The sequence below is a fragment of the Thamnophis sirtalis genome, unplaced genomic scaffold, assembly GCF_051295495.1.
Source record: "Thamnophis sirtalis isolate CommonGarterSnake01/CBP01778 unplaced genomic scaffold, rThaSir2_p1.2 scaffold_12, whole genome shotgun sequence".
In the NCBI taxonomy this organism is placed as follows: domain Eukaryota; kingdom Metazoa; phylum Chordata; class Lepidosauria; order Squamata; family Natricidae; genus Thamnophis; species Thamnophis sirtalis.
Window position 1 is genome coordinate 62863686 of NW_028261392.1, and position 27782 is coordinate 62891467.

Consider the following 27782-nt stretch of genomic DNA (forward strand, 5'->3'; position numbering starts at 1 on the left):
TGCTTTTCAACAACCTAGTTTTTTATTGCAGTAAAACAGTTTACAGAAGCAATTGAGCTAATTAATGAATTATTTTCACTTGCTAGAGATGGAATTACCTTCAGATTATAAATACTGCCATTAAACATGAATCTGGTTGCAAATAGCTGGCACTTTAGGTAAGGTATAATATAGGAAAGTTATAAATGATAAGCATTTAAGCAGAATACATTGAACCACAATAATAGCAAGAAAAAAAAATAAGGGCTTCAATTAGCAAAGGCAACTTTTGATATAATGAACGAGTTGCTTTGGGGGGGAAAAATCAATGTTTTTTTTCCCCATTCTTTGTGGGCTTTCAACTTATCCTTCGGAGTTATTTTCCAGATCTTGGCTGTATTCAACGAATGCTTTGGGGAAAATGCCCACTTTCCCGTTGCACGTGCCTTCTAACCACTCTTCATTCACTGTTAAGATAAAAAGAAAATTGAATCATAAGCATCGGTGGTTAAGGGTGAAGGGGGAAATGAAATTGAAAGATGGGTGCCTCACAGAGAATTCTGCAAAATGTTATGTGAAGAAGTCTTTGGGATTTGGTAATGTTACAAATGGCTTAGTTATGGAACTCTCTGTAATTGAACTGCTTGAAGTTTTCAGTGAGAGAGAATATGGCTATTAAAGGATGGGAGATCACAATGTAGAGAGTTTATTGATTTTTCCCTTTTTTTTTTCTTTTTTTTTATTCCTTTTTTCCTTTATCTTTTATCTTTTAATTTCTAATATATTTGGTTTTAATATACTCCAGACTGTGCTTGATAAAGAGCTATGCCGGGTATGGGATCTGGGAAATCGGAAGGGGGTTAGGGAGGGGGGTTTACGGGGGGGGGGGAGGGTGGAAATATAGTCTCAATTTCCAAAACAATAAGAATGCACTTGTATACTGCTGCTCTTTTTTCTTTTTTTTCTCTTTTCCTTTTTTTTTCCTTTTTTTTTCCTTTTCTTTCAATTTTAGTGTAAAATACAAATCGAATAGATTAATGAATAGTAGAAATACACCGAAGTGAAGAGTAGAGGGAAAGAAGAGGGAGGAGTAAAGAGGGAGTGAGAGGGGAATGTAAGGAGGGTGAGATGGAGGGAAGGGGAGAAAGGAATGTCTGAGGGGGATGGGGAAGTAGAAGAGGGGAATGCTGGAGGGGAGAAATGAAAGTTGGAGGGGGAGAAGGAAGGGTGTATGGAGGATTGAAGTGTTATGTTGGTTTTCCATGGTGGAATAGAAGATGAGTTGTGTTTATTGCTTTTTTAATTGCACAGTATATAAGTGATTGTGTAAAATCAAAATGAAAATGAAATAAAACAGTTTTCAATAGTGCAAATAAAAAAAAAGGATGGGAGCGTGAGTTTGAATAAGATTACGGTCAGAAGTTAGAATCCTAATTTGCTAAAAAAAATATTAATGCATTTGGTGGCGGAGTGAGTGAATGCTTGATTGCAAAATGCAGATGAATTGGGAAATCGGGGTGGGGTATAAATTCTCCAATAGAAGCATGCAGTTGTGGGATTTCAAGACATTTGATACCGGAGCTGTGCAGTCCTTTGAATTGAAAGAGAGAGAAAAATTATTCAGGGCACGTGAAGCTGCTCACGTTATACCTATTTACCTGGGGTTGCAATCCTAATGTAGATGCAATCCTGAGAAAAAGTTGTGTTTGGTTTTAGTAGTCATAGATTTATGCTATTTGTGTGCCCCAGTGTGTTCCAGGGCAACTTTTTACCTTCCAATACAAAGTCTAAGCCATACTCAGTGTGATTTTGAGCCAAGAAGCTGTAGGCTTCTCAGCTGCCATGCTAACTGCATGAACTTCACATTGCCACTGATGTACGTAAGGGAGATGACGAGGAAGCTGAAAAAGGCAACAGAAATCAGGAAATGGCATTAGGCCCAGAGCCAGTATTTCAAGGCAATTAACACTGAGGAAGAGAACTGGTTGCAAAAAATGAACCTGTAAAGCTGATAAGTCGTAAGAAAAGAGATCAATACCACAGCACTGTGTTTATTTTCCAAGAAAGAAGAGTTGCATCTGAGCTCCAGAAATAACTTCTGTGTACGCTGCTAAAACCTGGAAACTTTTATCGCGCTAGTATGATCTACCAACACTTAATTAACACATTCCGAATGAAATTCATCGAACTTGCAAAAAAATAAAATAAAAAATGGGTTGAAGTCAATGTGTCCACCGCAGCTTCCTGTAGGTGGAGCTATTTAGCTCATGTAATTAATGATTGCTATGATGAAAAATGGGAGTTAAGGTTTAAGATGAAGGAACTACAGAAGGAGAAAAATAATGACTTTTAAGTTTCGATAGCTAGATAAATTTACCTTTGGCCAGAACAACAATGGTGTCTCCTTTCTGAAACTCCAGGTCTTCTTCCTGAGTGGCTTCGTAAGTATAACGTGCTATAACTCGATTTGATTCAGTCCCTGTTGGTATCTTCTGCTGTGCCTCCTCACCATTTTCCATTCTTAAATTATCTTTGCTGGTCTAACGTGAGAAAAATTACCTTTAAGGACCTCTCGATGCTTTCATAATTAGCAGTTTGATTTCCCCCCCAAAAAAGTACATTCATTACAGCTGCCCGAATTGCTGTTACTTAGGCACAATTGTATATTAATGCTTTTCAAAAAACAAAATACAAAACTTCCCAGAAAAAATAAGTAATTAATAGAAGCCCCATTTAGCTATCTAAATGCTGATGCAGCATTCTTCCAGATGTATTTTTCATATTGGTAAATGCTAAACATCTACTCCTATTCCTAAACATCTTACATTGCTGGGACGGTGTGGGGGGGGAGTGTGCAAAAATTATAAATGCCATTTCAGAATAATATCGATAGCATTTTTCACTTTTACAGTTAAAAGTGTGTGCTTTAGATGCAACATTCAGAGATGATTGATCTAAATTTAAAAAAAAAATAGTATCATGCAATTCAGTGGTGGGTTAATAGCAATAGCAATAGTTAGACTTATATACATACCGCTTCATAGAGCTTTCAGCCCTCTCTAAGCGGTTTACAGAGTCAGCATATTGCCCCCAACAACAATCCGGGTCCTCATTTTACCCACCTCGGAAGGATGGAAGGCTGAGTCAACCTTGAGCCTGGTGGGATTTGAACAGCCGAACTGCAGAACTGCAGTCAGCTGAAGTAGCCTGCAGTGCTGCATTTAACCACTGCGCCACCTTGGTTTCAAAAAATTTTGGAAGCTCTTCTGTAGGTGTGGCCTGCTTTCCAGGGTCCACTGGTGGAACCTCTTCTAACCGGTTCGGTAGGTTTGACGAAGCGGTTCTAATGAACCGGTGCGAACCGGTAGGAAACCCACCTCTGATGCAATTGAATGTGGTGCTCTCCCAACAAGGTACGTTGACTAATCTAGTCCGTTTTACCTCTTTAATGGTGCAGAACAATGTCAAGCAGTTGTCCTTTGCATGGGTCCATAAGGTGGCCATTCCATCTTCATTTAGGACCTGATCCTTGCCATCCATTGTCTGGTAGCTAAGCAACAAAAGGCTTGGTGAGGACCAAAAAGGCTTCATCCAACTCATTAGGAGCGAAGTGCTGCGGAGTGGTCTAGCTTACCTCAGTATTGTATGTTCAGGAGAGAGTTCCAGTTTCTTACACACCTTCTCTAAAAGGCTGCTGTAAGACACGTCGGGATTCACAAGCAGGGCGATTGTGAATTTGTAATGCACTTTGACAATATAGGGTGTTGGCGATGCATCAAACTGTAAGAGAAAACACCAAGTCCCTGATCAGTTCATTATTTCAGTGCATGGAGAGACCTGCTAAATCTCTGCTGTGTGCTTCAGCTTCATTACAGCGGTTAAAATCGGTGAAATAGCAGTTAGACTTATATACCGCTTCATAGGGCTTTCAGCCCTCTCTAAGCGGTTCACAGAGTCAGAATATCGCCCCCAACAGTCTGGGTTCTCATTTTACCCACCTCGGAAGGATGGAAGGCTGAGTCAACCCTGAGCCGGTGAGATTTGAACCACCGAACTGCAGATAACAGTCAGCTGAAGTAGCCTGCAGTACTGCACTCTACCCACTGCGCCACCTCGGCTCTTGAAAATAGCAGATAAAGCTATGATGCCGTGGCCAATATTTTTTTTAGTTCTGCTTTTTGAAACAGAATTAAAATGAAAGGTATACAGAGGCAGCCGTCTGTTCTTTTATTTTTTTATTTGCATGCCGTCCAATAAATATTTCTTGAACGGTTGATTAAAACATTAAAAAAGAAACGGGTTATAAATGGTGCAAAACATTTCAGCTTCCAAGGACCAAACACCAGACTGTGGGCAGAGTTAGCCTGCAATACTGCCTTCTAACCAGTGCGCCACCAGGGGCTGTAAAAATGGTTTCGTATTGAGCAAGGAGTTAATATATTTGCGAGAGGCATCATTTGAGATGACGGCCCTGTTTTATATATTATTTTTAAATATTTAAGATGCTGTGTCCTCGCTGGAAGCAGGGACTTCATTAGCTCTTTAATTAATAGCAATTAGTATTGCAGTTTTGCCTGTCCAGAAGCTCACAATGAAAGGAAGTCATGTACCTTCAATTCTCTTCTGTGACCTGCAGAGAACAGAACAATTGTTACATAAACAATAATTCTTTAAAAAATAGCACAGTCCCTAGACTATGCGTTTGCTTGATTTAAATCATGATTTGTTAAAGGACTTCTATGGTCCAATGGTGGGTTGCTAATCCCGTCCCGACCGGTACGGTTGGAACGGGGCCGGCGACGTCCTCGTGCACGCGTGCAGTTCACGCATGCGTCTTAGCGCCTGCGCGATGCTCCAGCTGCTCACGGAGAATCCCGCAGGTGCTGTATGTGCCATGCGCCTGCGTAGAAGCGCATAATCCTTTAAAGACTGGTAAGGAGCGAGGGCGGGCCCTTCGGCGTTCCCGGAAGTTACTTACTTCCGGGTTCACCGACCAACCGGTCCGCGCGGACCACCGCGGACCGGTTGAAACCCACCCCTGCTATGGTCTCTTCGTAAATTGGTATTCGTAAATGTGATAGAACATGAAACCGAGCGTTATAATGCTGAAGAGAGTTTGTTATCGTTAATCAAAAATACACTTTATGCCTCTGTTAATATTTCCTGCTCCTAATTCATAAAGACAGAGAATTTAGACGGGGCAAGTACCTGCTTCAGCTTTGTTGTGGGGGTGGGAATAAATTTGCCGGTAGCTTTTTTTAATAGCCCGAAACATTAGGATTATTTGCTGTATGTGGTGTTTTTTACTCACTTGAAGGAAGGTTGGGGAATTCTGGAGCAGCAATGCTTGGCGGAGCAGGGATATCACTATCTTCATTGTTTTCTTCCTGGAGAGAATGGAAATAGCTTGTCAGAGTCCTGAGGGTAGCATATGCAGTGGCTGAACTGTTCTAAGTTGCAAAAATATACAACACAAAACAGGTAAGGTGATCTCAGCCTGTTGGTTGTAGTAATCCAGGCTTGGATTTATCATGTAAATCGTGCCCTTGTGACCTCTAGACTGGACTACTGCAACGTGCTCTACATGGGGCAGCCCTAGAAGAGCATTCGGAGACTTCAGCTTGTCCAGAATGCAGCCGCGCGAGCGATCGTGGGTGCACCTCGGTTCACCCACGTCACACCTATCCTCCGCGAGCTGCACTGGCTGCCTATTGGTCTTCGGATACGCTTCAAGGCGCTAGTCGTCACTTATAAAGCCCTTCATGGTATTGGACCTGGGTACTTGAGAGACCGCCTGCTGCCAATTACCTCCAATAGACCGATTAGATCCCACAGATTAGGCCTCCTCTGAATTCCATCCACCGGCCAGTGTCGACTGGCGACTACCCGGAGGAGAGCCTTCTCTGTGACTGCTCTGACCCTCTGGAACGAACTCCCCGTGGAGATTCGAACCCTCACCACCCTCCAGGCCTTCCGCAAAGCCCTTAAAACCTGGCTGTTCCGACAGGCCTGGGGCTAAAGAGCTTTTGCCCCCTCCTCGAATGGTATGGCTGTTGAGTGCTTTTAAATTGTGTATTGTTTTGTTCGTCTTTTTTATTCCCTGTCTGTACCCCCTTCCCTGATTGAATTGTGAGCCGCCCTGAGTCCCCTTCGGGGAAAAGGGCAGCATATAAATGTAATAAATCCAATCCAATATACATCTCCATAAAAAGTAGATGCACTCCTTGAAAAGAGCATTGTCTCTGTCTGATCTGAACCTTTCCCACTTTCCCACCAGTTAATCTTTCCAGAAGTTGTCATTAACTCCTACCTGTTAGGCTTTGCAGAAAGGAATTACATCGATAAGACACAATTTGTATTCAAACCATCCCTTTAAAATGTATGTCAGCAAATGACAGGTTCATAGGGTCCTAGGGGAGGGGGGGGAGTCCCAATGGGAGTGGGCGGCATACAAATGCTAATAAATTGAAATTGAAAAAAAATTGAACAATACTTCCCCCCCCCAACCTTAATTTTGTATCTTAAGAAATGAAAGTAGCTTTATAAATCTCCAGGTTTCCATGAGCTAACCAGGGATGGACTGATGATAAACCAATAGGTAACTAGTTGAATAAAAAGGGGAGGAAGGGGAAGGAGAGAAGGGAAAGGAGAGGAGGAAGGAAGGAAGGAGAGAAGAAAGAGAAGAAAGGGGGGTAGGAAGGAGGGAGGGAAGCAAGGAGGGAAGGAAGGAGAGAAGGAGAGAAGAAAGGAGGGAAGGAAGGAGAGAAGAAAGGAGGGAAGGAAGGAGGGAATGTAGGAGAGAAGGAAGGAGGAAAGGAAGGGGGAAAGGAAGGAGAGAAGGAGAAAAGAAAGGGAGGGAAGGAAGGGGAGTAAGAGAGAAGAAACGAGGGAAGGAAAGAGGGAGGGAGGGAAGAAGAAGTAGGACCGTTGTAAGATAAGATGGATCTATGGGATATTAAAAAAGCAATCTTCAAGTATATTGTCAACAGTAGGGAAAAATTGTTATAAATACATATTATTAATAACAGTTATGAGATCATATAATTGTGAATGTATATATGAAATTGAGAAAATAAAATTAAATTTAAAAAAAAGAAATTGAAAAAAATTGAACAATACTTTTCCCCCCCAACCTTAATTTTGTATCTTAAGAAATGAAAGTAGCTTTATAAATCTCCAGGCTTCCATGAGCTAACCAGGGATGGACTGATGATAAACCAATAGGTAACTAGTTGACTAAAAACTTACTGGAAACAAATTTTAACTCCTAATAAACCTGGAATGATTGTTTTATTGATATAGTTAGTGTGTGTTCTCCTAAAGAAGCCCAACTGAAGGAAGCAGGGAAATTCAAATTTCTTTCCAAGTGACTCACCTTGTGACCAATCTAATTGTTTACCGACAGGGTAATGTTTCCCATTTCCAGGTATCGTTTTACTGTTTACTGCTGGCTAGCTAGAAAGAGGTAGAGGTTGAACTGAGAAATCCTAAATAATATGGAAGGGAAGCATGGAGATACTATGCAGCTTCATTTTTCGGTAGGCAAATCCAGTCCATTTTTATTTTGTTTTTTTACATTTAGTTCTTACCAACAAAATCACCGGGGGCTCACCTGGAATGTAGGCTGGTTGTGCAGTTCCATCGGCTGTAAGTAGTTACAAGGCACAATCCCTTTCTACACAGAAGACAAAGCAAGAATTTTTAACGTGTTAGAATGCATCCAGATTTTTATGAGAATGAAAAAAAAAAAACCTTTATTTTTAATCTCTGTATGACAGCACTTTTATTTGACTGATTACTTCTTTTTTTGGGAACCATGTAGTTCCTCTACATTAGGGGTGTCAAACCCGCGGCCTTTGGGCTGGATGCTTCATGCGCTGGCCACCTCCACCCCGTTTTAGCAAAAAAAAAGGGGGGGTTTGCGATACATCACGTAATGACAATGTGACGCCGTGAGTTTGACACCCCTGCTCTACATGAGAAACCGAAAATTTTCCAAGCTAGTACCTTCTATGTATTGGAATTTCCCTAATTCTAGTGACTACCAAATCTGGGCTGCAAAAATCCAAACAATTACAACATGCCAGTAAAAAAAAATATTCTATGTTTTTAATGCATCCGGTAGATAGTTGGAGGCAGATTTCTGGTGCTTAATCATTGCCAAACAGAAAAGCCAGTATATCCAGACTAACAGTGTTAATAAAAATCAGAAATCAACATATTTATAAAATACATAAATAAAAATAAATTTGTGTGGCACCAGGATGGAAAAGCTATTGAGCATTTTATTTACTGTATACTTCATCGCCAAGCTTCAAGAGTTGCAGCGTTGGGTAAATCCCTGATTCATTTCTCTCAACCTAAAAAGTTCATTTTTTTGTGGCGAGATGATATAGGGTCATCCTTAGCAACATGACTCACAGTTCTTTGAGTTGAGATACTAATGTGATAATGCTGTGCATGTAATTACAGGAATTAATACAGACTGGTAACCTACAACTGATAATCAGTTCAGTGCACTTAGAATCAAGGTCCAAAAATGACACCAATATTTAATGTAAATAAGGCAGCAGTGGTTGGAAGTGATTCTCAGACTTTCTATAGAGGAGAGCCAAGGTGGCGCAGTTCAGCGCAGTTCAGCTGACTGTTATCTGCAGTTCAGCGGTTCTAATCTCACCGGCTCAAGGTTGACTCAGCCTTCCATCCTTCCGAGGTGGGTGAAATGAGGACCCAGACTGTGGGGGCGATATGCTGACTCTGTAAACTGCTTAGAGAGGGCTGAAAGCCCTATGAAGTGGTATATAAATCTAACTGCTATTGCTATTGTTATCTGCAGTTCAGCGGTTCAAATCTCACCGGCTCAAGGTTGACTCAGCCTTCCATCCTTCCGAGGTGGGTGAAATGAGGACCCGGATTGTTGTTGGGGGCAGTTATGCTGACTCTGTGAACCGCTTAGAGAGGGCTGAAAGCCCTATGAAGCGGTATATAAGTCTAACTGCTATTGCTATTTATCTTTTGTGCTATTAATCAAAGCTCAAAGGGCCACTTTGAAAATATTTTTCATTAGTGTGGTTCTCTAAACCACACCATGTTATGAAAATTGTTTGTCCACAATATTAGTTTCACAGTCAGATAATCTGGCCCAAGCCAAATGTCTCATGAGTTTTGAAAAATCCACGTCAGGCAAATTCAATTATTTCACACTCTTTCCGTAGCCCATTTGTAAAATTACAGCTTTAAAGACTTGTATTACCTTCCCATTAAACACAACGGTGGCCCAGTTGTCTCTCTCCTTTTTCAAAACAAAAACAATGTTTCCGGGAACGACTTGAAGCTCTTCTGAAGTTTCAGGAATTAATTCATACAAGACTCTGTGAGGTTCCCCTTGCAGTGCCCTACGTAAGTAAGCAAGAATATACAGTATTAGATCATCCTCTGATTCCTTCTCTGTATATTCCAATTTCCTAGGTGGGAAAAAAAAAATCAACCAGAAGAATGGAAACGGGACTTCTAAACAAGGAATTGGTCATCAATAGCATTTCATCCAGTGCATAATATTTCCCATAATGTCTTAATCCTTAAGATGCAAAAAGTGGGAGCTTCATGAGGAAAAGGCCTCAAATAGATCATTCTGCATTTTACAATATCTACACATTTATGTGTTTGGAATAATTTTTTTTCTGTTTTGTTTAGAAAATAATTCTCCTGCCTGTTATAACAAGCTTTTATCTTACATTAATTAAATATAGCTAATGGTGTGTGTGTGTGGGGGGGGGGTGGTATTTGTGCTGATAAATAAATAAAGGGAGACTAGTATAGATCTATTTCAAGCTATTTAGCTCTCATCAGCTAGCCATACCCTTACTGGGAATATATGGATGGATGGATGGATGGATGGATGGATGGATATAGCAATAGCAATAGCAGTTAGATTTATATACCGCTTCATAGGGCTTTCAGCCCTCTCTAAGCGGTTTTACAGAGTCAGCATATTGCCCCCAACAACAATCCGGGTCCTCATTTTACCCACCTCGGAAGGATGGAAGGCTGAGTCAACCCTGAGCCGGTGAGATTTGAACAGCCGAACTGCAGTCAGCTGAAGTAGCCTGCAGTGCTGCATTTAACCACTGCGCCACCTCGGCTCTTTTTAATATTTAATATTTACTATAGATATAGATATAGCAGGGACGTGAAGTCAGGGGAGGCAGAGCCTCACCACTGTCGTCATGAAAAGAAAAAAAAATGTAAAAGGAAAAAGGCAAGAGCTGAGGTCAGGCTGAGCTAGTTGCTGCCAGAGTCACCGTGGATGACTCTGCTTAGTGCTTAAATGTTTTAAAAAGCCTCTAAAAAAGCACCCTCTACAGGAGGAGGCAGGAGAACGACCTGCCTCATCTAGTCTGACTTTAGGCGTTTTATGATCACTCGAGCAGAGTTAAGCAAGGGTTAAAAGCCTAAAAATTCCTGACATAGGTGAGGCACGTCGTTCTCCTGCCTCCTCCTGTAGAGGGCGCTATTTTTAGACGCTTTTTTAAACAGTTAAGCAGAGTCATCCACAAGTCTAAAAAATTTTGAAACTCACCACTGTGTCAGTGCCTCACCAGCCATAAACCTCACTGCACGTCACTGAGATATAGAGATAGATAGATAAATAGATAGATAGATAGATAGATAGATAGATAGATAGATGATAGATAGATAGATAGATAGATAGATAGATAGATAGATAGATGATAGATAGATATAATATCAATATAGATATAGATATAATAAGAGAGATAGAGATAGATGATAGATAGATAGATAGATAGATAGATAGATAGATAGATAGATAGATAGATAGATAGATAGATAGATAAGATAGATAGATAGATAGATAGATAGATAGATAGATAGATAGATAGATAGATAGATAGATAGATAGATAGATAGATGTTGTGTATCTACATGAATTCTGAATTTATTGTAACTATGTAGTCTTGGGAGAGATTGACTGGAGAAACAACTAATGGATGTTAGTATTATCTGGACTTTATTGATCTTACCTGAGGACTTCTGGTGTTTTAGGTCTGGGAGGTGGATCTGATGTCTGTAAGCACAGCAGAGAGATTAGCTTATTCCTATCCATCAATAGCAGACATTTAATATTTTCTAATAGAAAGCCTGGTTTCACTTCGACTGGAGAGAAAGTAGTTTTCTTTTTCCTTCCCACATCCCATCTAGGAAGCAAATTGGTAACTCTCTTTGTTTTTCAAGTATAAGGAAAAGTTAACCCATATTTATAAAGGTCAGATTCCCCTTTATACATCACCTTACCAGTGATGTCCGATTCTAGGGGGCACTGCTGATTTCTGTTTCCTAGCGGAGGGAGCCAACGTTATCTGAAGATACTTCCCTGGCCATGTGGCCAGCATGACTATACACCAAGGTGCATGGAACGCTGTTACCTTCCCAATGAAAGTGGTACCTATTTATCTACCTACATTCGCCATGCTTTTGAATTGCTAGATTGGCAGCAGTTGGGGCAAGAACAGGAGCTCCCCCTTTCATGCAGTACTTGAGTTTCAAACTGCCAACTTTTCGGTTGACAAGCCAGCATGCTAGCTGCTAGGCCTCTGTGTCCCCTTAACCCATGTTTAGTTTCTGAAATAGAAAACTGTTCTGCCCCCCCCCCTTCTCCGCTCGTTCAAAGACGACAGGCAGACAGACTTAAAAGGAAATAACTTTATCAGTCCTCGGCTCAGACTGGCTGCGAGCCCAAAATAAACATAAATAAAGTCTCTGGCAAGCAGATAACAGAATGCAAAAACAAAGATCTCTTATGGCCAAACCAGAAAGAAAGCAAATCACTTCTCCAAGTGTCTCTTTGAATCAGGGTTACAGAAAGCAAATCACTTATCCAAGTGCCTCTCACAAACAAACCATGACCGATGACCGATGAAACATGAACGAACAATGAACGTTGACTTCTGCAACCAGGGCATGGCACCATCAGTCCTTTTATCACCAGAAGACACCACTAACGAGCCCCAGTTGCATTGTTACTCCTGCATCCCGACTCAACTCACAGCAAACGTCTGCCGAGTCACAACAGAAAACTATAGAAAAAGGTTTCTAATCTCCCAGCTCCTTTAAAAAGAAATCCTCCATATAAAAATCAATGTCTTGGGCAATTAAATATGTTGGTAAGTATGTACTTGTTACCGAAAAGTTTATTTTAAACGTCCATCTTGTCATCATAAGAACAAAATATTTCTGTTGCCTCTTGCACAGGATGGAATACCCTGTGCCCTGCAAGCTTACAAGTGTCGGAACTTCTTGTGTTCTACTAAAAATGAAAATAATTATTCCATTTAATTAAATTGAATTATATATATATGGTTAAAATTAAGAGCTCAAAGCGATAATTATTGCAAATGATGCTGTCATAGTCAGACAGGGTTCTATGGGATTCACTGTAAACCTCACTTCTTTAAAAGAAGAGGCATCTTGATAAGTGACTTATCACTTCAATTTTATTCATCTTGTGAAATAATTTAAATTTTCAGCAGTTGGACCAGAGGTGGGTTCCTACCAGTTTGCACCTATTTGGTAGAACCAGTTCGTCAAATCTACCGAACCGGTTAGAAGAGGTTCCACCAGTGGACCCGGAAAGCAGGCCACACCTACAGAAGAGGTTTTGAAAATGTTTGAAACCCACCACTGGTCCTTGGATGTGATTATTCTACACTATCATGCTCATATTTATAAAACTCAGTGCCTCTGTGGAAGGTAAGGATGACTACTGCGTTTGTGGTGCAATCAGAACATTGCGTGTGTTGAAGTTGTTTTAACGCAAACCAAAGATGCCTTTTCAAAAACAAGTTTACATCCTATTCTTATGCATGCCAGTGCTGTGGGTGAGGTAATTTAAGGTGGTTCTGACAAGTGTCGTCGGCATCTTCATATCCAGTCACATGGGCGGCAAGCCACTCCCATCCGGTCACATGGGTGGCAAGCCACTCCCACAAGGAGGCCACACCCACAGAGTAGGTTCGAACAGTTTTTGAAACCCACCACTGCTTCCTAGCAATTCCTTAATTGTTATTGGTTTTCCTCTGAAAGATTAAGGACCAGAAGTGTCTTCCTCCGATCCTTAGCACTGATGTCATCATAAATCTATTTTGTAATGGGTGGATGTGTGTGTTTCTTAAAAAAAAAAAAAACAGGAAAAAAATGAGTCAAGGCCACACCTGCAGAAGAGGTTCCAAAAATTTTTGAAACCCACCACTGAGTTGGACGTAAGTTGGACGCAGATAAGACTTTGAAAGTGTGATGGCTAGAACAGCAAAAGGCAAATTGAGGCAGATCATATTCTGAGACCGTGGCTGCAAATGGAGCCCAAGGGAAAAAACGAAATCATGATTCATGATCAAAACAAGAGAACATGGGACTCAGCAAAACCGTGATGCTGTCTTACCTGAGGCTGAAGAGGAGCAAAACCTGAAAAGTCATCGTTGTCAATCACAGATGCCACAACCTAGAATGGGAAGCAAGGCTTGTTTTTAATCTATTTCATTCTCCCCCAAAAGTCAGAACTTTAAACATTCTGTCATTTCCCCATCCTGCCCACTTAGCATCCTGATATTAAAACACTAGCATGGGATTAAAAAAAAATAGTTATTTGCATTTGAGCACAGTCACCTGTTCTATGCAGTGGTGAGATTCAATTTTTTTATTGGTTCTGTGGGTGTGGCATGGCTTGGTGGGTGTGGCATGGCTTGGTGGGCGTGGCAGGGGAAGGATACTGTATTGAATTGAATTGAATTGAATTGAATTTATTATATTTCTATGCCGCCCTTTTCCCCGAAGGGGACTCAGGGCGGCTCACAACCCAAGTCGGGGGGGTGGGTACAAATAAGGAAAAAAAGAACACGAACAAAACAATACCACAATTTAAAAAACACTCAACAACCATACCATTCGAGGGGGGACAAAAGCTCATTAGCCCCAGGCCTGTTGGAACAGCCAGGTTTTAAGGGCTTTGCGGAAGGCCTGGAGGGTGGTGAGGGCTCGAATCTCCATGGGGAGCTCGTTCCAAAGGGCCGGAGCAGCCACAGAGAAGAGTAAAATCTCCATTCCCTCCCCACTCCAGGGGAAAGTTATTACAAAATCCTCATTTCCTCCCGATCAGCTGGGACTCAGGAGGCAGAGAATAGATGGGGCATGGCCAGCCAGAGGTGGTATTTACCGGTTCTCTGAACTACTCAAAATTTCCACTGTCGGTTCTCCAGAACTGGTCAGAACCTGCTGAATACCACCTCGGGTTCTATGCCTCTTCTTTCGATCCTTGAAAATAAGCTGAATTGAGTTGTAGATTCTCTGTTTCAGCGACGATGAAGAATAAACCTGCATTTCTCAGCGAATTCTAACTCCAATGTTGGGAAATCCTGAACAATCTTACAAGAATACCTACAAAACACAGGACATCCTATTGGGTTTACAGAAATGCCTGTACGATATGGGACATTCGAAAACTATTTAAAAATTATATTGAAACGAAATGCATTTTTTAATTAAAAAGACCTGTTTAAGTGTGTTTAAGACCCCACAAAGAATATCAAGGACAGGTAGTCTCAAAAGGAACAACAATATGATGCAGAACATGAGCCCTGCCATGGGAAAAAAATGAATTTGCTCATGACTTTAAAAGTATTCATGGTGTGACACCATGTCTTAAGACTTCCTTCAGCTAAGACGTCCTTCTAGAACTCTCAAAAATTGTGGGCTCTGGGTTCTGTCTTAGAATAAAAGGGGTACAATTATAAGGGAAGCTCCACCATATGAATGGAGGGACAAGGAAGGATTGATTCCATAATATACTAGTAGGATGTTTCATATTTTCATTTATCATTTTCACTTTCTTTCTGGTTATTCGTTGCTAGATGGATGGTGGAACATTGCCTTGTCTGCAAATGTTAAGGCCTCGATGATAAAATGGTGTGTTTCAATGAACTCTTCAACGAACAAATTAATCTTTCAGGTGGTACAGAGTTAAAGCATCTTCAACTGCATGTTTGCTATTCATACTCAATGGTTTACAGGGTCAAAATAAAATAACGGCATTTGAAAATGGCATTTGCTATTTTTTTTTCACTTAAGGAACTATAGAAACATATAATTCAATCAGGGCACGATATAAATGTAATAGCAATCCTTGTCTGCAAGTTTTATCATTCCTTTTAATTGGCTATTTAAATGGCAATAGCAATAGTTAGACTTATATACCGCTTCATAGGGCTTTCAGCCCTCTCTAAGCGGTTTACAGAGTCAGCATATTGCCCCCAACAACAATCCGGGTCCTCATTTCACCCACCTCGGAAGGATGGAAGGCTGAGTCAACCCTGAACCTGGTGGGATTTGAACAGCCGAACTGCTGAACTGCAGTCAGCTGAAGTAGCCTGCAGTGCTGCATTTAACCACTGTGCCACCTTGGCTTAAATTGTGTATTTTATTTGCAATGCTAATCTTTACCCTCACCATGAAAGGAAATTACCATTGATTCTTGGCACATTCTCTTTCCACTTAATTCCTCAATCTGCTTGCTTTATGTATTTATTTATTTACTTATTTATTTATTTATAAATAATAATATCAGTGTTTTGACCAGCAGATGAGAATGATAAAGACTCTGTGCTACACCAAGTATCACTTTCTGCTTAACTGGATTTAAAAATGTTAGTGGTGCAATGGCAATTGAGGACAGTGATTTCCGATCAGCTGGTAGAACTATTATAATATGGCCTGAATAGCCTTTCCAGAAAAACACCGGGAACAAAATTACCTGAATAGTTCTATATTTGTGACAGATTAAATTCATACCATGGCTTTCCCTAAATAATCTTTCTTCTCCAGCTGTGCCACTTGCTTTTCGTTTGGTCGAAATAACTTTCCTTGGGGGATCACGATGGGTTCAAACAATCTTTGCTTCTGCACATATAAAAAAACAAAAAATAAAGAAAGAACAAAAATCAGCCGGTTTCCTTGACACCCCCCCCCCCCAATGAGTGAAAACATAGTTTCTTCCAACATCCTTTATCCCACGCTTTTAATAATAAATCAGGTAAGGAGAATCTGCAGTGCACCACCTAAATTTCATAATGAGAAAGCAGACACAGAAGTGGAGACAAGGCCAGAAAGAATCCATCAAGGCAGCAGCATCAAAGACACGCTTCTTTTGCATTGCATCAATGTCACATACATGTACAAAAGGTCATGGTTGCCAGGGTGACCCTCTTGATTTTTTTAAAATCTCCCTGAAGATCACTAGTACAGTGGTCTCCAACCTTGGCAACTTTAAGACCTGTGGACTTCAACTCCCAGAGTTCCTCAGCCGGAAAAAATAATGTAAAAAAAATCTGATATATATATATATATATATAGCAGATTTTTTTACATTATTTTTTCCCTTCTACAACACCTTACAGTCCTTACATCAACATTGTTATGTCATCATACCTGTAAATGTATATAATATTTCTCTTCTATATTTACACACCTTTATACGCAGTTCTATATATATTTATATATATTGTTTTTTGGCTTAATTAATTTTGTTCCTGTTTTGCAGCCATTTGTACCAATTGTTCCAAATTTCATAATATTCCGACTCTTCTTTATCTTTTAATTTCAGTGTTAATTTGTCCATCTCTGCACAATCCAAAGGTTTTTTTTTATCACTAATTCATCCGAGGGGGTATTATTTTGTTTCCAGCATTGGGCATCTACATGTTTTTAATGTTTATATTAAACATCTGGCCAGCTAGACATTTTCCTCTTTTAAGTTGAAAGAACTTCCTTATTCTTAGTAACAAAGTCTCTTAATTAGACCGTGGAGTAAATTAGGTCCTAAAAACTGGGCCACTGCTGAGATTCCTCGTGTTAAACCTAAAGAGAATCCCGGTTTCTCTTGAAATGAGCTTGACAGTATTGAATTCTAGCAACCAGAGGCAGTGAAACTGAAGTCTCCTAGTGGGCACTAAAGATTTTGTGGCAAAGAGAAGAACGAAATGCACCCTTGGCTGCTCAGCTCTTGATAGATCTATTCATTGGACTCTTCATAGCAAAGAGTTGGCGTCAAAGAAAGAGAACATTTTGTTTTTTATATGGTCTATTCAAGCTGCTGCTCCTCGGTGTCAAGTTTTGAAGAGACATTTCTCATCTTTTCTTAGAGTTTTCATCCTCTGTGCAGGCAAGTCACATACCGTAAATCTGCAAGAAAGACCCCCCCTTCATACCAAATGTGCAACCATGAGGTTGCAAACCCAGCATGCATCATATTTTCTTACCAAGATGGATTCCATAGCTCTATCTATCTTGTTGTGCCTGGAGCCCCTCCTCTGCCTTATTGCTCTGGACAAATTCTCCTCAGCCCTTTTCCAGTCTTTCAGCTTAGCGTAGACAAGAGCAATGTTGTATAATACCTGCAAGTAAAGAGTAGGGGTGTAAGAAATATGCCTGGATCTAATTCTAATCATTTAGACATCTCATGGATTTGGAGCACCAGGATAAGATGGTTCACCCACAAAAGGGCGAACGACAAAACCGCGCCCGACTAAACCGCGGTGATAAAACCGCGTGTTCTAAAGCGCTCCGACGAAAGAGCGCTGAATCGCGCCGACAACAGCGCGGAGACAGAAGCGTGCTGTAAAACTAAACCTAACCCTAAATCTAAACCTAATCCCTAATGCTAACCCTAAACCTAAACCTAAACCTAAACCTAACCCTTAACCTAACCCTAAACCTAACCCTAAACCTAATCCTAACCCTAATCCTAACCCTAAACCTAACCCTTAACCAAACCCTAAACCTAACCCTTAACCTAAACCTAACCCTAACCCTAACCCTAAACCTAAACCTAAACCTAACCCTAACCCTAAACCTAACCCTTAACCAAACCCTAAACCTAACCCTTAACCAAACCCTAAACCTAACCGTTAACCTAAACCTAACCCTAAACCTAACCCTAAACCTAACCCTAAACCTAACCCTTAACCTAACCCTAAACCTAACCCTAATCCTAACCCTAATCCTAAACCTAACCCTAAACCTAACCCTTAACCAAACCCTAAACCTAACCCTAAACCTAAACCTTAATCTAACCTAAACCTAACCCTAAACCTAACCCCAAACCTAACCCTTACCTTAAGTTAAATCGGCTTTCTGTCTCCGCACTATTGTAAAGCGCCCTTCTGTCTCCGCGCTGTTGTCTCCACGCTGTTGTCGCCGCGTTGATGACATCGCGGTTTTAGCGACGCGGTTTAGTCGGGCGCGGTTTTGACGTTCGCCCTTTTGTCGGGTCACGGGATAAGATAATATAGCCTTTCCCAACTTGATGCTTTCCAGGGGCACTGGATTACAGCGCAGCCTTGAATTCTCGGAATTTTAGTCCAATACCAAATGAAGGAAAACAGAACTGCATTTCCCACCCCAATCTTGTTAAAACAGATGCTCTTCTGTTCCTCTCCGCCCCAATTTGCAGCCCTTCTCTTGAGGTTATTTCAGATCTCTTCCCTGGTTTTTCTCTTTTGAGGTGCGTTTCTGCCTCCATCTTTCTGGAGGGCACCTGGTAGATTTTTTAAAGCTGCCTGTCACCAATGTGTGAGTTGGGTGGCTATATAAATTTGTTTAATAAATAAAATAACTAATAAGCAGATCTGCAGCAAACAGACAAACCCCCCCTCCCCAACTCAATGCTGATTGTGGGTTCAACTTGTTCCTTTAGCTTAACTACTTCACAGAACTCTTGTAAGAGCAAATTTTATTTATTTATCATATGCATCTAGACAGATGACGCAATAACTGATACACAAATATATCTTTAGATAAAGCATCCAGTAGCAGCAATTAGATTGCAACAGTAAGAGCAAATGGGGCAGTTCTGTATCTCACTTTGAGTTCATTGAAATGAATCAATCAGAGCTGGAAGGGACCTTGGAGGACTTCTACGATGAACGTCAAATACTAAAGGGAACCATAAACACAGTAAGGATTGAAGAGTGCAGTTAAGCATGTGGAATGTTTGCAGCAGTGACGTGCCGGCAGGGGAGGCAGAGCCTCACCACTGTCGTCATGAAAAGAAAAGAAAAATGTAAAAGGAAAAAGGCAAGAGCTGAGGTCAGGCTGAGCTAGTTGCTGCCAGAGTCACCGTGGATGACTCTGCTTAGTGCTTAACTGTTTAAAAAAGCCTCTAAAAACAGTGCCCTCTGCAGGAGGAGGCGGGAGAACCACGTGCCTCATTTAGTCTGACTATGATCACTCGAGCAGAGTTAAGCAAGGGTTAAAAGCCGAAAAATTCCTTATGTAGATGAGGCACAGAGGTGTATGTATTACGTATAAGCAAGTCCTCTCCTGTTGCACTTATTTAATGAGAATCCATACAGTATGCCCTCAAAAATCCAAATATCTAATCGTCCTCCAAAACATGGTTTCTCCCTGGTATACCGGAGTCCAGTATTATGCATTGAACTGAATCCCTGTCCAATACCCCATTCCTGAAACAACTATCTTGAATTTAAGCATCAATCTTGCTAGTAGGCTGCAATTGCCAATAAAAGACTTACCTCACAAGCCAGCAACTTAAACTGCAGGCCTAGAATCTTGTAATCTATAAGGTCATTCCCGCGTAGTTGAGCCAAAGCCTCTTTTAAGTCAGTAATAGCTAATTCATAACTTAAAGCAAAAAACAAAGGGAAAAAAAGAATGGTTAATATGTGATCCTGGAACCAGAGAAATGTGAAAATGCCAGATTTCCTCAAGCTGATGCCCTCCAGGTAGAGATGTTGGCTGGATATTGCAGGCATGATAATCTAACATATCTAAAGAGGCAGGAGGTTAGGGAATCACTGAGAACCAGATTGACAATCCTATCAAAGTCCGACTGGGAAATAAATTTCACAGGAAGACTAAAACTATTTTTATTGGGACTGGCTATAATAACAGAATCTGCTATATCAGATTGTGCTGCACTTTTACTTAGAGTTCAGTGAATTAGGGAGTCGTCTCCCTCAAATATTATCTCATTCTGGATTTTAAAAATGATTCAGCCCCTTTCGCCAAGGCAATGGATACTGCATAATATTTCCATCCAGATTATCTTCCTTACTCCTTACAAGTCTCGAGATAAGCCTCCATTCATTCACAAGAATCTACAGAACATTGCTTTCCCTTAATAGCATCCCAACATAGATTCCTTTTTATTAGCTAGCTTCCCGGATTAAAAAGAGAAATGCTATGCATTTTCAACATGATAATTTTACATGATGGCAGCTTGTGGTTCATCAATGTTATTTAAAAACCAGGCATTTAATCTGTATGTTGCTGGATATTAAATGCTACAAAATCTGATCAAAGAAGTTTTATTATTTGGGTTCAATATTATCCTATTAACAGGGCATGGATTTAAATTGTTTTATTCTGGTGTAAGTGTTTGTGGGTTCCTACCGGTTCGTACCAGTTCGGTAGAACCGGGTCGTCAAATCTATCAAATCAGTTAGAAGAGGTTCCACCAGTGGACCCGGAAAGCAGGCCACACCTACAGAAGAGGTTCCAAAAATTTTTTAAACCCACCACTGGTGGGTGTGTAATGTCCCGCAGTTATCTACGCATTAATAATGATCTAGTAATATTTCCTTATACATTTTAGGGACCTTTCCTTACATAATTGGTGTTTTCTTTCATACTTTTGGATTTCTAATTTCTGTTTCCATTAGTTGGCAATTGCTAAAACCAATCCCACGTGAAAAAGTATTCAAAGCCTTCTTGATTTTAATAGTCAATTTATTTATTCCTGCACATTGTAATATTTATTCATTTACATATCTCTGTTTTTCCACTGTTGTGCAAACACAATTCCAGCAGCTGCTAACATGTGTAAAATTAAATATATATTATACTCCCTTTCAAATAGCCAACAAAATATTTCTGGTTTTAATTCCATATCTTGCTTTACGATTGCTTCTAACCACTAACTTCTGAATAGCTACTTGGACCGACCTAAGTACTGATTCATAATTTCATATCCGGTCACGTAGGTGGCAAGCCACTCCCACAAAGGAGGCCACACCCACAGAGTAGGTTCCAACAATTTTTGAAATCCATCACTGGTGTGTATACACACATACGAACACAATTACACCACTGTAAAGCAATAGAAATTCAAGCCCTATAAATATGGTCATATATTTGCATAGACTTCCCTTCCTCAGAACTATTTAGAGAACAGATTCTATCTGAGCATATCTGTTTTAGGGGTTTTAGCAAGCATCTCTACCAGAAAACAGGCAGGATCTTGGAGAGGCAGAGGAACTAGAAACCAAATTGCTAACATAAGCTGGATCATGGAGAAAGCTAGGGAGTTCCAGAAAAACATCTACTTCTGCTTCATTGACTATGCTAAAGCCTTTGATTGGGTTCCACCACAAAACCGTGGTCGACTAAAGCACGCTCGACGAAACCGCGTACCTGACGTCATCACAGCGCGACGAAAAAAGCACACTGTGAGCGCTAAAGCTAAAATTAACCCCTAAACCTAAACCTAACCCCCCGAAACCTAACCCTAAACCTAACCCTAAACCTAACCCTTAACCTAACCCTAAACCTAACCCTAAACCTAACCCTTAACCTAACGCTAAACCTAACGCTAACCCTAACCCTAAACCTAACCCTAACGCTTAACCTAACCCTAAACCTAACCCTAAACCTAACCCTAACCCTAAACCTAACCCTTACGTTAACGTGAATCGGCTTGCTTTCAAAGCGCTTTTTAAAGCGCCCTTTTTTCTCCGCGGTCGCTGTTGTCGCGCTGCTGATGACGTCAGCGACACGCATTAATCGGGCGCGCTTTAGTGGACCGCGGTTTTGTCGTGCCACGTTTGATTGTGTTGATCACAACAAATTGTGGCAAGTTCTTAAAGAGATGGGAGTACCAGACCATCTTATTTGTCTCTTGAGAAACCTGTATGCGGGTCAAGAAACAACAGTGAGAACTGGACACGGAATCACTGATTGGTTCAAAATGGCGGAAGGAGTCCAACAAGGCTGTATACTATCGCCCTGCCTATTTAACTTATATGCAGAGCACATCATGAGAAAGGTGTGGCTAGATGAATCAAAAGTTGGAATTAAGATTGCCGGGAGAAATATCAACAACCTCAGATATGCAGATGATACCACTCTAACGGCAAAATTTGAAGGGGAACTAAAGAGCCTCTTGATGCAAGTGAAGAAGGACAATGCAGACGTTGGCTTGAAACTCAACATTAAGAAAATTAAGATCATGGCGTTCGGTCCTCTCAATCCCTGGCAAATACATGGGGAAGAAATGGAGTTTTTATTTTCCTGGGCTCCAAGATCACCGCAGATGGGGGCTGCAAGCCAAGAAATTAAAAGAAACTTGCTCCTGGGGAGGAAAGCTATGGCAAATCTAGACGGCATCCTAAAAAGCAGAGACATCACCCTGCCAACAAAAGTGTGTCTAGTCAAGGCGATGGTTTCCCCAGTTGCAATTGATGGCTGTGAAAGTTGGACCATAAGAAAGGCTGAGCGCCAAAGAATTGGGGCCTTTGAACTATGGTGCTGGAGAAGACTCCTGCAAGTCTCTTGGACTGCAAGGCGATCAAACCGGTCAGTCCTACAGGAGATCAACCCTGACTGCTCTTTAGAAGGCCAGATCCTCAAGGTGAAACTCAAATACTTCGGCCACCTAATCAGGAGGAAGGACTCACTGGAGAAGAGCCTCATGCTGGGACTGAGGGCAAAAGAAGAATGGAAAGACAGAGAATGAGGTGGCTGGATGGGGTCACCGAAGGAGTCGGTGTGAGCTTAAATGGGCTCCAGAGGATGGTAGAGGACAGGAAGGCCTGGAGGAACATTGTCCATGGGGTCGCGATGGGTCGGACACGACTTTGCAACTAACAACAACAAAGCAAGAATCTTTAAGGACAGACGGGGGCCCTATCCAATTTTTTTCGGCGACTTCAGCTAGTCCAGAATGCAGCCGCACGAGCGATTGTGGGTGCACCTCGCTTCACCCACGTTACACCTATCCTCCGCGAGCTGCACTGGCTGCCTGTCGATCTCCGGGTGCACTTCAAGGTGCTACTTATCACCTATAAAGCCCTTCATGGTAGTTAGTGGGCCTGGGTATTTGAGAGACCGCCTACTGCCAATTACCTCCACTAGACCGATACGATCGCATCGATTAGGCCTCCTCCGAATTCCATCTACTAGCCAGTGCAAACTGGCAACTACCCGGAGGAGAGCCTTCTTGGTGGCTGCTCCGACCCTCTGGAACGAACTCCCCGTGGAGATTCGGACCCTCACCACCCTCCAATCCTTCCGCGCCACTTTGAAGATCTGGCTGTCCCGGCTGGCCTGGGGTTAAGATTCCAACCCCACCCGAATTGTGTGACTGTTGTGCTCTCTTTTAATATGTTGTATTGTTTCCATATTGGAATACTGTTTGTCTTTCCCCCCCTCCCTTTTTGAATTGTGAGCCGCCCTGAGTCCCCCCAGGGAAAAGGGCGGCATACAAATAAAGGAAATGAAATGAATGAAAAATGAATTTTCCTTTGCTAGAGGAGAAATAGCAAAAATTCAGGGACCTGTCATGTAGTCTTTGACCTTGGCTGCTGCTTTCACTGACAAAAAGTGGAAGCGATCATGAATGGTGACCAGAGATTCAACTATCTGTGTGGCTAGGATGGGAGGAAATTGCTGACTTGGTATTCTCTCTTGGGAAACAAAGTATATTCCGTTGATTCTGCTCAAGGCACGCACAGAAAGGGGCAGCCTTGCCGGAACTATTTGCAGGAAGGGGATATAGTGAAACCTCATGGAAATAAGGATTGTTATCCTCCTTCTGGGCAACTGTGAAGAACCAGATATTGGATGAAGATGGGCCTTGGCCGGAACCAGCTGGATTTTTAAATAATATTACTTTTTAAAAACCCAACAAATTTTTGGTTCCCACAAATCAAAAGATAAGTTGGATGTGTCTAAGCCAGATTTCATCTCCCACAGTTCCCCAACCAGCACATCTCAAGCCGCCCAGGTTGAGAAACTCCGCTCTAAGCAATATCCATTAATGTATTTGCCGATTGAACGTATTGTAATTAAATTACCATATTAATCAAATGCATTTATTATTTGCACCCTTGTTTCTATCTCTTGCATCCTTCCCTTGTGAATTGCTAGGTCCTCCAACTGTTAGGCCTTAAATATTTAATGTGTAATTGTTTTCACTAATGCAAAATAACTAAGTGGCATGTGATTATCACTGCTGTTATGATAATTAGGGCAGTGGTGGGTTTCAAAAATTTGTTGGAACCTCTTCTGTAGGTGTGGCCTGCTTTCCGGGTCCACTGGTGGAACCTCTTCTAACCGGTTCGGTAGATTTGACGAACCGGTTCTGCTGAACCGGTGCGAACCGGAAGGAACCCACCTCTGAATTAGGGGCAGGGGAGGAAATCCCACTGTCTACTTTTTCTTTCTACTGGTGCATCATTCCAAGACCTCTTTTCATTTTTAAACTAAAAATGAATTTGTGTGCCCAAATCACACAGAGGGTTGGGCAAGCAGGAAATGGCAGAAGTGATGACTGTAATAAACCAGCTAATAGCCCATCATTTTTAGGAGATACTATAATGCTCCAGCTCACTTTTCCATCTGGTAAGCCACAGCTCCTCGCTGAAAATAGGCCACCGCTAAATGCTTGTCATGGTCTGTGCTGCTGATAAAGGCCTGGAGGAAAGAAACACAATACAGAGACATAATTGCTGTCATGTAAGTGCATCCATAACATCTATTATACATTTGTAGCTTATGATTTCTGGATTGCAAATTTATTATCAACATATTTACGAGGCCACCAACAAGTCTTGTCATATATTTAGTTCAGGCCTGCGCCACACAATGTATACATTTACGTGACCTGACAAAAGGGCGAACGACAAAACCGCGCCCGACTAAACCGCGTCGCTAAAACCGCGACGTCATCAACGCGGCGACAACAGCGCGGAGACTGAAGGGCGGAGACAGAAGGGCGCTTTACAACAGCGCGTCGACAGAAAGCTGATTTAACTTAAGGTAAGGGTTAGGTTTAGGGTTAGGTTTAGGGTTAGGTTTAAGGTTAGGGTTAGAGTTAGGGTTAGGGTTAGGGTTAGGATTAGGGTTAGGGTTAGGGTTAGGTTTAAGGTTAGGGTTAGAGTTAGGGTTAGGGTTAGGGTTAGGTTTAGGGTTAGGTTTAGGGTTAGGTTTAGGGTTAGGTTTAAGGTTAGGGTTAGAGTTAGGGTTAGGTTTAGGGTTATGGTTATGGTTATGGTTAGGGTTAGGTTTAGGGTTAGGTTTAGGGTTAGGTTTAGGGTTAGGTTTAGGGCTAGGTTTAGGGTTAGGGTTAGGTTTAGGGTTAGGGTTAGGTTTAGGGTTAGGTTTAGGGTTAGGTTTAAGGTTAGGTTTAGGGTTAGGTTTAAGGTTAGGTTTAGGGTTAGGTTTAGGGTTACGGTTAGGGTTAGGGTTAGGGTTAGGTTTAGGGTTAGGTTTAGGGTTAGGTTTAGGGTTAGGTTTAAGGTTAGGTTTAGGGTTAGGTTTAAGGTTAGGTTTAGGGTTAGGTTTAGGGTTAGGGTTAGGGTTAGGGTTAGGGTTAGGTTTAGGGTTAGGTTTAGCGTTACGTTTAGGGTTAGGGGTTAGCTTTAGGTTTAGGGTTAGGTTTAGTTTTACAGCGCGCTTCTCTCGCCGCGCTGTTGTTGGCACAATTCAGCGCTCATTTGTCGAAGCGCTTTAGAACACGCGGTTTTGTCACCGTGGTTTAGTCAGGCGCGGTTTTGTCATTTGTCCTTTTGTTGGTGAACCATAAATTTATTCTTTTGAAGAATCCTCTTACACTTGATTGCCCGACAAAGATTCACCTACCCTGTTTTCCCCAAAATAAGGCCTCCCCAGATAATAAGCCCAAGCGGGCTTTTGAGCGCATGGGCTAAAATAAGCTTGAAAATATTGCAACACAGCAGCAGCCATGAGGTGGCCACTCTCACCACCTCCTGCACCTCAAAAATATTAAGACCTCCCCCAAAATAAGGCCAAGGACTTATTTCGGGGGTCAAAAGAAAATAAGATCCTTTCTTATTTGGGGGGAAACATGGTCATTTTTTTAAATGTTTGCCTGGACCTATCAAATAATGGAAAAAGGATTGAGAGGAACCTGGTAGTTCTTAATACTCGGCTGCCAACTTATTATTTTACGTGGCTGTTGTTGTTTTCTTAAGTGATCAGTTGTGCAACCAGTATCGGGAGTGGCAAAATTGGTACTTTCCAACTTCTGGAAGACAATATTCACAATTTTCTGAGTTTTCTTTTTGTTCCCCTTGGATCATCAGACTTCATCTGACATCCACTCAAAGAGGGGACCGTATTTTCGAAAAACAGAAGCTGGTAATTTTATCTGATGGGCAGCCAAGATTTGCTTCATTCCGTCCCTGACAAAGACAACTGTAAAATCCAGCAAACTCACCTTTTGCGCCTCTTCCAAATTCCTCATGATCAGGTAGATGCAGCCAATGTTAAAGCAGATTTTGGAAGAAGGGTTCTGAACAGCCATGAAGGCTTCGAGAGCTGCCTCCCAGTCCTTGCGGTCGGCAGCAGATACACCTCCACTCCAAAGCCGGATGGTCTCCACAAGCGACATGGCAAGACAGAAATCCTGAGGCGATTCAGGGCAGCCTCGGCTGTATCGCGTCTCTCCCCTTCACTCCTCACTTGTTCAGTCTTTTTCAGATTCAACCGGAACAGCCACTTTGCTTCAAGTTCTGATATTTTTTTTCAGAAAGCTTTACATGTCGCAAACATATCAGGAAGTGTCTTCAGTCCTCACTGAAATAGCAACTGCAGGGGGAAGTAAAATCACCAAAAAATGATGCAAGTGAAACTGTTTTCTAAACAGAGGATTCTTTGTCTGATTTTTTCAAACAAGATACTATATCTGTAGGTAACGCCCCTTTAGGCAGGTACAGTTCTTTCTTTCTATTTTAAAACAAAATCTGACTTAGCAGAATTATTCACGTTCTGGGCAATATTAAATCCGTGGCTGTTGATTTTGAAAACGGATGGACGAGACCGTTTAAAAATTGCCTTCTGGAAAATAACTGTCACGATAAGAAAGCTGCGTCGGCTGACTGACTTATACCTCGATTCTGTCCAATTTGTTAATCTATTTTTAATCATTGAAATAAAAAAGGTAAAGGATTCCCCTGTCCACTCATGTGTGACTCAAGGCCCGTGGGCCGGATCCAACCAGTGGGGTGCTTAGATCGTGGCACGACAAAACCGCGGTCCACTAAAGCACGCCCGATTAAAGCGCGTACCTGACGTCATCAGCAGTGCGACAAATACGACCGCGGAGAAAAAAGGGCGCTTTAAAAAGCGCTTTTAAAGCAAGCCGATTCACGTAAAGGTAAGGGTTAGGTTTAGGGTTAGGGTTAGGTTTAGGGTTACGTTAAGCATTAGGGTTAGGGTTAGGGTTAGGTTAAGGGTTAGCGTTAGGTTTAGCGTTAGGTTAAGGGTTAGGGTTAGGGTTAGGTTTAGGGTTAGGTTTGGGGGGGTTAGGGTAAGGTTTTCGCGTTAATTTTAACTTTACCGCTCACAGCGTGATGTTTTCGTCGCGCTGTGATGACGTCAGGTACGCGCTTTCGTCGAGCGCACTTTAGTCTACCGCAGTTTTGTGGTGGAACCGCTTAGATCTGGCGGGGTTGCCCGGGAAACAGTGAAGGACCGGG

The 27782-nt window shown here is 41.7% G+C and overlaps 1 protein-coding gene across 1 annotated transcript; it reads right to left on the reverse strand.

Annotated features, from left to right (window-relative positions):
- On the reverse strand, positions 1–26889 carry NCF2 (neutrophil cytosolic factor 2). Its single transcript, XM_087726977.1, has 15 exons — positions 26522–26889; positions 24674–24756; positions 19578–19686; positions 17304–17438; positions 15838–15945; positions 13436–13495; positions 11022–11065; positions 9233–9374; positions 7592–7654; positions 5291–5366; positions 4590–4609; positions 3614–3759; positions 3421–3529; positions 2357–2519; positions 1–446 (listed from the first exon to the last, which is right to left on the reverse strand). Exons 1-15 carry the CDS (start codon positions 26693–26695, stop codon positions 343–345), a joined length of 1536 nt encoding a protein of 511 aa, XP_087583103.1. The 5' UTR covers positions 26696–26889; the 3' UTR covers positions 1–342.
- Positions 26890–27782: the final 893 nt, after the last annotated feature.

Bases quoted from the DNA above. Each gene is read 5' to 3' on its own strand.
- NCF2 (XM_087726977.1), bottom strand. From the start codon at position 26,695: ATGTCGCTTGTGGAGACCATCCGGCTTTGGAGTGGAGGTGTATCTGCT. The intron at 17,439-19,577 runs GTAAGTCTTTTA...CTTTACTTGCAG, and splicing joins TTAAGTTGCTGGCTTGTGAG to GTATTATACAACATTGCTCT. The intron at 7,655-9,232 runs GTAATACAAGTC...TCTTCTGTGTAG, and splicing joins CCGTTGTGTTTAATGGGAAG to AAAGGGATTGTGCCTTGTAA.